This window comes from Echiichthys vipera (genome assembly GCF_963691815.1).
Source record: "Echiichthys vipera genome assembly, chromosome: X".
NCBI lineage: Eukaryota > Metazoa > Chordata > Actinopteri > Perciformes > Trachinidae > Echiichthys > Echiichthys vipera.
Genome location: NC_139825.1, coordinates 29,354,373 through 29,364,316, shown reverse-complemented (window position 1 = coordinate 29,364,316; position 9,944 = coordinate 29,354,373). Strand labels below are relative to the sequence as shown.

Sequence of the window (9,944 nt, the reverse complement as noted above, 5' to 3'; positions counted from 1 at the left end):
TCATGACTTCATATGTACCCAGTAGAGTGCCGGCTGGTGGTCATCGGAACAAACCTACACAGACTTTTATGGTTAATGCTCGTCCCTCAAAGGCACTATGTGTGAAAGACTGTGGGACCAGACATAGCTCAAAGTTTGATCAGACCATCAAACACACTCACAGCATTTAAAAGACATGGTGTCACCTGGAAAATATGGTAATGGTTTAGTCATGGTACACTGCACACACACACACACACACACACACACACACACACACACACACACACACACACACACACACACACACACACACACACACACACACACACACACACACACATACACACACAAACAACAAGTACTTTCAGTTGTTAGTTGAGTGTCTGTGCTGAAGTATTGTGCACGTAAGTCTCTTTACAGGAGAAGTACGTTTAAGTAAACATATAGTTTCACTATCCTTTTATCCTACCCCAAGACTGATATACACTTTTACAACAAAATAAATATGTTTTTCTTTAGACTTTTTCTTTAAATCTTTTTTTTATGAAATACTGGATAGTTTTACCTCTTCAGGCTTATAAATATGTATTCAAAATGGACAATGTGAGTGTAGAAAATCACTCATTCGTTAATGCATTAAGTATTGAACTGTGATCACAAGTAGGCATTCCCAAAAAAGGATGTTTGGAGGACTCTGACAAAATAAAATAAGATAATTTCCTTTAGTGAAGATACTCATTTCGACTCCTATCGGTAGTCTTTATCCAGATGTTTTGTTACAGTGAGCTGTGTGTCTCCACACGGTACGAGAGCGAGTCAGTTAGTTGGACGCTTGCTCCAAGAGGATAAACTGTGAGATCATGATACAACGCAGGCTTTTATACACAAATGGAGGTCGATCAAGGTCCAAATCATTTTTAACGTGCCATTAAAGACCAAATGTAGAGGTAACAAAAAGCAGTACAGCATGACATTTGTGCTGCTGTCTTTTTGCTCCTTTCATTGTCTGAACTCTGAGCCCATATTTACCTGAATATAATGGCTTCTTTCTACACTGTGCATATTAGATATTCGCTTGTTTATACTGTACATAATCTAGCTATATCATATTGTATAGAGATGTGAGATTACATCCCATTACTACATTTACATTTACTATATTACCTCATTGGTTTATTTGTATAATGTACTTGCATGCATACTGCAATCACTGGTACTTACTGCATGGCAATAAAGTTGTCTAATCTAGTCTGTGTCACAGTTTTTGATATTATTTATAAAAACACAAGCAAACAAGAAGAAACAAAGAAGAAGAAGATTATTAAAGCAGATTGTCTCCTTTTAACAGGGTATAATTATGTAAACTGTTGTGTTATCTGTTATATTTGCTAAATTGTATGATTATTGTGGTTAAATCTGACAAAAATGTGAAATGCAATGTAATGTGAATCACTACTGCCTCTTGATAATTTGTATTTAAAGTATTGCAGCAGTTTAATAAAAAGACAAGAAACACAATATTATCTAATGTCCATTTTATTTTATTTGTGCAAACCAAATTTCATGTTTTAGGATCACAGACATCAGCGTTCAAACTAAGAAGGTTTTTTATTATGTGAGATTTGGTGGGGCTGCTTCAAACTGTCCAGCCTATTGATTCTCTTCTCTCTTCGCTACTGAATTTTACCGTTTAAACATGTTTCCCTAGCACATCTCTCTGATTAACCAGAGCACATTATTCCGTACAGTTAGAAATGAGAAAGTTTGTCACAGTTCCTATTCGGTAATAGCACACAGATGTACCACCCTGCTGAGGCAGAGAGAGAGAGAGAGAGAGAGAGAGAGAGAGAGAGAGAGAGAGAGAGAGAGAGAGAGAGAGAGAGAGAGAGAGAGAGGCCCATGGAAATGCACTGGTGGTATGAGAAATGGTTTATTGTTTTATTGTACAAGTTCATTCTTTGACATCTTTTAAAGGTCGGTTTTCTCTTCAGTGCCTGGGTGTGTATCTACATATTCAAGACATCATGATTTAGAGTCTTCTTCTTTGGTGTATAGCTTTAAGGCTGAGTTGTTTGACTTTACGTTACACGTTGGCTAACAAAACAAAATCCTCGAGTCGAGTCACATTTTTCTCTCCATGAGGTTGGCCAGCCACCTACAGTAACCCATTTTACCCAGAAGGTGGATCAGATGTTAATACTTTCAATCACTCGCAGGCAGAAGACCCAGTCAGATGGAAGCTGTTGGTAGGACATTTTATTTCCATCCAATCGTAGGACCTTCATTCTGGAGTAGGACAGAGGTCCCACCTCTCTGCAGAAACTAGTGATGTTGAACTCTGCGGTGAACAGACAGAAAACAGACAGTATTTTTTTTAAACAAATGCAGACCATATGTTATTATTAGAAATTCATTATTCACGAGTGACAGCCATCTGTTCATTGATGTCGTGTCAAAGCACTGTAGATACTCAGGCAGTCAAGAGAGCTTTGATTTCACATCATGTACCATGTGTTCATCGTATGTAAATTAGCATGCACTTCAATCAATCACATTATGAAATTTGCCAAAGAGAGTCTGTACAGTCTGCAAAGTCTTCTTCTATTTCCTGAACGAGTCTGCATTTCCTGAATTTCTTGCAGGTGCTGTGGTGAAAACAGAGGATGAGGAAACCGCAACACCCTCTTTTTCTTTCTCACTTGATTTCAGTAGTAGAGCCGCCCTGGGCTCAGACTGTAGGTTTTGGCAGATAAGAACCACGGTAGCTGTCAGGCTGCTCGCTAGACGATGAGGTGTGTGTTGTGAAAGTGTTTTGCCGTCTGTCTGTCCCGTTGGTACACAGCCCTGTTGTCTGCTGCTTCACAGATCGAGAACACAGGGCCTGTGATCCACAATTGGCATGCAAGGTCATTGCTAATGCTACTGGATGGTCATGTGAGACAAAATGGCTACAAGCCTGCAGCAATGTTATTAGAATAGTATCTGCCAAAAAAGGGCCGTGGTGATGGGGAGAAGACAGAGTGAGAGAGAGAGAGAGAGAGAGAGAGAGAGGAAAGAGGAGACCATGAAGAGGGGAACAGCATGTGCCTCTGGCTCATCTGGCACTCTTTCCTCTGAATCCATCACAGATGTTTTCATACCACTCTCCTCTCTTCTTTTCTAACCTACTTTATCCAACCACCCAATATTCCTCTCCTCTCCTCCACCCTCTTCTGGCTTCTTCTTTTCGCATGTCTCCAATGTCCCACTCCTCCCTTCCCTTTATTCTCTTTCTTCTTCCATATCGGACTCGCCTCTCCTGCTAGCTGCTTGACCCCATCCCCTCCTGGGTCCATATGCAGTTCTGAGGGAAGGCTATGCTTGAGTATGGCTGGGCCTGGGTGGGTTTCTTTGCGGTTCCTGTCAAATTTTCCACATTTCTTCTTTTCCCTCACAACATGATTTAGGTGTCAGACCGCCCCAGGTGGTCAGCAACATAACTCAGTTATTCTTTACTTCACTGTCACAAGAAGTAGGTGTATTGTTGAACTGTAAAATGTAGGAGTGTTTGCATATGTGTGGGGAATTAGCATTTTACAGACATGAAGTCAGTGACACCATTACAATCACAGTGTGAATGGGGACTGCGATTTGTGCCTGCGTGTGCATGTTTTCTTTGCATATGCATGCACATCACCTTGTATTTCATTGGCCTCCAGGTAGAGGTACTGCAGGGTGGTGGGGACTGTGGGAACGGTTGTGAGTTTGTTATAAGAAAGGTCCAGTTCCACCAAGCTGGAGAGGTTGAAGACCTGTGGGTTGACGGCGCTGCTCTGCAGACCACAGTGGCTTAGACGAAGGTACTTAAGGTTGAGAAATCCCACCAAACTGTCTTCATCCAGCCCAGTGAAAGTGTTATTGGACATATAGAGCTGCTGGACAGAAGGAGGCAAGTGCCTGGGGACAGACAAGAACATATTCCCACTGAGGTCCAGCTGGTTCAGACTGTTCAGGCCTGCAATTGACGGGAAGACAAGCACACACATATGCAAAAATGAATACCGATAAATTTGAATATTCAGTGTTGAGTGTAGTCAGTGTTCAGAGCAGTCTCAGGGTCAAACATCAGGTGTAGATGTACATACTTAGGCCTTTTTAAAAAATGTTTCTCTATTACGTGTATGTGCATGATGTGAATGGGTAGACAATAGCAGAACTTTCTCACTGTCCAACCTCAAAGTAGATTCCGCATGTATAAGGAAAGGAAATGACACATTACACTACCTTTGAGGTCTCCGTCTGTGATGGTTTGCAGTCTGTTTCCCTGCAGCAGCAGCAGCGTCAGGTTGTGCAGGTTCTGGAAAGATCCGAGGCTGATGCTGCTGATTTGGTTGTTGGCCAGTCGCAGCTGCTTGAGTCCAGCTGGTAGACCACTGGGCACCGACGTCAGGTGGTTGTGGTTGGCAAACAAATAGCGCAGCTGGGTCTGGTTCTGCAGTGAGACCTGGTCCAACTTGTCACTTTGCAGCTGGTTGTGGTCCAGGATGAGCCAGCGTAGATCAGTAATGTTGGCCAGAAAAGAGCAGGGCAGGGATGAGATGTTGTTACCCTGTTGTAAAATGAAACAGAGTTGGATTTTCCACACTTTCACAGTTTGAATAAAACATATACAATATAGTGCAGCGGAGGTCAGCCACTGTGGGAAGTGTATAATGTGAGGAGGAAATGAAAAACCACAGTGGGTTCATGGCAGACCATTGTAAAGACAACACATGCTCAGTGTTTGTCCCATACCTGAAGAAACAGGTATTGAGTTGTGTCTGGCAGGTGGTCAGGGATGTCTACCAGCCCTCTGTGGTCACAGTAGAGTGCCGTGGGCCACTGGATGGGGCAGTCACACCGTTGAGGGCAGGTCTGGGGGGTGTTGGCTCGGAACCAGGCTGGGTCCATCCGACCCTGCAGACTCATCACACTGGGCTCACCCAGCTGCCGATTAATCCACAGAGGAACACCTCCGTAGTCTATGTCTGCTACAACAGTGGCTGAGGCAGAGTCTAAAACACACAGCAGCACCAACAGAGCACAGCACAGGAGAGCCATGGAGACAGCTGGCGAGATGTAATTCTGCCAATCAAACATTTAAAGAAAGGTGTTAAAACAACCCACTTTTACATTTCACTGTCAGTTTACTCTTTTATAAACCTGTATGTGTTCGCACACAGGTGTTTTGGCATGTGCACAGGAACATAACATTTTTACCTGAAGGCCTGATGTGGGCATTTGCCAGGCAGAAAGAGTCTAACGAAATCAAACTGCAATATGGGAAGTGGAGCATCCATGTTTTTGAAGGTTGACCCTTTAAAATCTCAACAGCACCTGTTTTGACCTTTCATTTTTAGACACAGTCTAAAGGTCTAAATGTCTTAGTTTTCTATTTATTTTTGCACTATTTAGAATGTATTTATTGTACATATTACTTCTGCACTTATTGCACCGTGGGTAGAGAAATGTATTTTCGATTCCTCTGTATGTCTAGCACAGACGGTTGGTCGATCCACACTTTAAATCCTGACTGAAGTATTTTAACAACTATTGAATGGATTGCCATGAACAATTGTGCAGACATTCATAATTTAATGAGGCTGAATCCAGATGACCTTGGTGATCCTATGACTGTACCTATAGAGCACTAACAAAGTCGAAACCTACTTCCCACCAACGACTGCCACTCTGACGACGGTCGTTGGCACTTGGAGCACAAAGGGCTCCAGTGACATCATCGGCCTTGTGAAAGGTTAAATACCTGGGTCTCACACCCGATATTCGGACCAGTCCCAGCCTGGTCAGATGCGTACATGAACTGATGAAGCCTCTTGGATGAGAGGTGAAACGTCTTCCTAGACAATTAACCAAGTCCAGTTGCTTTTGACTGAAATTGCTTTGGGGATAACGATGACCTGGACAAATGAGAACATTCACAGGCTAACTGTACCTATAGCGCAACCAGCAGGACAGTTTCCACTTATCCAGTGAAATATATTGAAATCTACCAAATTAATTGTCATGAAATTTAATATAGATACCCATTTCCACCTCAGGATAAATTGTAATAACTTTGGGGACCCCTTATTTTATTCATCAGCAACATCCTCAGTTCAAAGTTTCAAATTGTCGAATACTTTGGTTTATGAACAAATACCAGCAAAACTAACATACTTTCTGTTTAATGCTAATTAGCAAAAGTTAGCGTCTTAAATGGTCAACATGGTGAACATAACTTGGTAAACATCAACATGTTAGCATTACCTCACTATCATTAGCACGAAGCTCAACACTCTGCTGTATCTGAGTACCGCCTCCAGGTGTGTTTAGTCTATGCAAAGATGTGAATAGAGACAAAACATTTGCATGATGCTGTGTCATGAAAGCCTGTCAGCGTTGAGATTTACGTGACATCACCGATCAGAAATGGAGGAAATAACTTATTGTTGCCGTCTGTGGGCACCCTAAACTCTACGACTCAATGTCAGAACTGTACAGAGACAGAAAAAAAAGGATTGGGCTGGAAGAAAAGTGAGAGAAGCCTTAGGACTACATAGTAAGTTCTAAAAATATTCATGTTTGATCTGGACGCTTAATCTTGTTTATCTGTTCCTTGATGTCTCACACCTTGAAGTGCAATACCTTTAAGAAATGATGCAACCCTCACTTCCCTTTTATAGCAGCCTCTTTCTACGACATGTCTTAAAGAATTTGAATCAAATGACTGGAAATTGCATGGGACTGTTTGACCTAGTGTCTAATTGAGATGGCTGATTTTGCACACACACTGGGCTATGAATGGTTACGGTAATACCCACAAAGTTGTTATCCACACAAGCAGACTCTCAGTTACTGTTTGTCACAGCACAGTTAGTGAGAAAAGGTTTGCATCATCAGGAAGTTTGTTTGCAATGTCACATTACCTTTCTTACCATCAGCACAGCTTACAGTACATGCTAAAAAGGATCCCAAGAGATTAGCTGTTGTGCAAACGTGCCTCATCAAACCAACTGCAATTTATGAAACACAATGCAGATTTGAACACTTCCAGTTTTGCCTGCCTTGCAGAAAAGAGGAAATGGTAGCAGATGAGAAACCAGACTGACACGTACCTGTTTGATCAGGAGCTACAGAATGGAGACAAGTTATCTTGAATTCCGAAAGAAACCCTCGGGAGCTGCATGGAACTATGTCTGTGTGTGTTAATGTGTCTGCATGTGTGTGAATGTGTGTGTTTTTAAGCTAGTGGCGATGTTTACCCACTGTCTAATACATTCCCCTTCTTCAAACGCTGCCCACATCCCAGACCTCCTCAATAATCTTCCCTAACTCACTTCTTCCTTCTCCTTTCAGTCAAACCCTGGAAAAAAGGTTGAACCCACATTTGGGGGCAACTTGTCTGCTTGAACCATGGAGATAAATTACACAAAAAGACTGGCAAGAACAGCCGAAGAAGGAAAGAAATCGAATGGAAACGGGGGTCTGATGGTGCAGAGCTTTCAGTAAATATGAGAACATTTTGATCAGCATTCAAGTATATCTTGTGTGCCTGTGTGTATGTGAATATGTGTGTGTGTGTGTGTGTGTGTGTGTGTTTCTGTGTGTGATTGGCTCTACACAGTATGAGTTCTGCCTGGAGGCATTCAATCCACAAAGTACCTGGGGAGCCAAGGAGACCATTCCGTGTGTGTGCGTGTGTGTGTGTGTGTGTGTGTGTGTGTGTGTGTGTGTGTGTGTGTGTGTGTGTGTGTGTGTGTGTGTGTGTGTGTGTGTGTGTGTGTGTGTGTGTGTGTGTGTGTGTGTGTGTGTAAGTGCATCTGTGTCCGTGTGTGTGTGTGTGTGTTTGTGTGTTAAAGAAAGAAACTTCTTGCAAGCATCTGCGCAGAGCAGAAGAGAGTAAAACGATTCCAGATTCCTTTCCCCCCAAATATGGCATGAAGGGAGCCCTTTGAGAAAAGAGACATGGTGAAGAACAAAACGGAAAAGTGAGCAAATAATTTCCTCATCACAGCGTGGAAAGAGCCCCCTCTAGGAAACACACATGGAATTACACCCATAATTAAGCCAATTTACGACATAATGAATGCCTTGAGTGTTTTAGTTTTATTAAAAAAAGAGGAGCTAGAGCATTTTTTCTTTTGATCATAAACTTTTAATATATATATATATATATGGTTACTGTACCTGTAATGTTTATGTCAAACATGACACTTCCAATTTTCTGTGCCTATACTGCAGCCGTTTCAGTGTTATTTATTTATACAGTTAATGCAAGTGTAATCAAGAGCCAAATTATTAATGAAAAATTGTGATTGGATGATGGTGATGAAAAGGTGATCCCATGTTTCAGTCTGGACCAAAGAGGTGGACCAACAGGCCATGCCGCTAATCTGTCAAGAAACAGAGTAAATAAATTCTCAATCCATCACATTGTATAACTTTCCCTCATCCCTGCCTTGTTTCCTGGTTTCTGGAAATATGGGCAAGAGCTGGCACACAGTGTTTCAACAGCAGCCTGTTGGCATCTCCTAGCCATCCTGCACACACACACACACACACACACACACACATACACACACACACACAAACACACACACACACACACACACACACACACACACACACACACACACACACACACACACACACACACACACACACACACTGTGCTCTGCTCTGTCTGGTTTTCTCATCAACAGGGGAAGGAAATGGAAAAGTCCTCCATCCATCCTCTGTTGGCTCTGATCCCCCTGCACATAAATATTCACCTCACTCACATATCAAGCCAGTGCTAACTGGAATTAATGTTTATATTTCATGAATATTTCCCTGTGCTTAGCCTGTGAATGTTCTCATTCGTCCAGGTCATCGTTATCCTCAAGGCAATTTCAGTCAAAAACAACTGGACTGGTTGTTTGTCTAGGAAGACGTTTCACCTCTTATCCAAGAGGCTTCATCAGTTCATGTACGCATCTGACCAGGCTGGGACTGGTCCAACTAACTGGTGTGGAGATCCAGGTATTTAACCTCTCACAAGGCCGATGATGTCACTGAAACCCTTTGTGCTCCAAGTGCCCACGCCCGTCGTCAGAGTGACAGTCGGTGGTGGGCAGTTGGTTTCGACGTCGTTAGTGCTCTATTGAGTCTGAACGACAGTCGTTGGGGTCACCCGGGCCATGTGTGAACAGTTGTCCTTTGAGGTTAGATTGTTGAATCTCCTGGGAAGGGATGAAAGGGCGGCATTGTAAATTGGAGATAAGTGGTGTCTCAGACCCCCTCCTCTGTTTAGCGATGGTTTCTCCACTTTTACATAGATGGCTTCTTTTACTCCTCTTTCAAACCATCTGTCCTCTCTGTCCAAGATTTGGACATTGCTGTCATCAAAGGAGTGGGCTTTCTCCTTGAGGTGTAAGTGGACAGCCGAGTCCAGGCCTGAGGAGTTAGCTCTCCTGTGTTGGGCCATGCGTTTATGCAGTGGTTGTTTTGTTTCTCCAATGTAAAGATCTTTGCATTCCTCGTTGCATTGGACAGCATAAACCAGGTTGCTTTTGTGGTGGTGTGGTGTTCTGTCCTTCGGATGTACTAGTCTCTGTCTGAGTGTGTTACCGGGTTTGAAATACACAGGGATGCAGTGTTTGTTGAAAATCCTCCTGAGTTTCTCCGATACCCCAGCCACATATGGGATGACTATGTTGTTTCTCCTGTTATCTTTTTCTTTCTCAACCACTTTGGTTTTCTTTCTGGAGGCAGCTGCCGTTTTAACAAAGGTCCAGCTGGGGTAGCCACAAGTTGTGAGGGCGCCTCTCAGGTGCTTGCGTTCTTCCCCTTGAGCCTGTGAGCTAGTGGGTACGTTATCAGCTCTGTGCTGCAGTGTTCTGATAACGCCAAGCTTGTGCTCCAAAGGGTGGTGAGAGTCGAAAAGTAGATATTGATCCGTGTGA

At 42.9% G+C, this 9,944-nt stretch overlaps 1 protein-coding gene across 1 annotated transcript; it reads right to left on the bottom strand.

Moving 5' to 3' along the window:
* Positions 1-1,502: 1,502 nt before the first annotated feature.
* Positions 1,503-7,252, bottom strand: LOC310965627 (lumican). The gene is made up of 5 exons (XM_083939331.1): positions 7,116-7,252; positions 4,756-5,085; positions 4,246-4,570; positions 3,659-3,976; positions 1,503-2,320 (listed from the first exon to the last, which is right to left on the bottom strand). The coding sequence occupies exons 2-5, from the start codon at positions 5,059-5,061 to the stop codon at positions 2,169-2,171; spliced, it is 1,101 nt and encodes a 366-aa protein (XP_083795457.1). The 5' UTR covers positions 5,062-5,085; positions 7,116-7,252; the 3' UTR covers positions 1,503-2,168.
* Between the last annotated feature and the right edge of the window lie 2,692 nt (positions 7,253-9,944).

What these genes read in the sequence shown, in the direction of transcription:
- LOC310965627 (XM_083939331.1), bottom strand. Translation starts at nt 5,061, where the DNA reads ATGGCTCTCCTGTGCTGTGCTCTGTTGGTGCTGCTGTGTGTTTTAGAC. An exon ending in CTCAATACCTGTTTCTTCAG is followed by an intron (nt 4,571 to 4,755) that starts GTATGGGACAAA and finishes ATTTTACAACAG; the next exon opens with GGTAACAACATCTCATCCCT. An exon ending in CACAGACGGAGACCTCAAAG is followed by an intron (nt 3,977 to 4,245) that starts GTAGTGTAATGT and finishes CGTCAATTGCAG; the next exon opens with GCCTGAACAGTCTGAACCAG.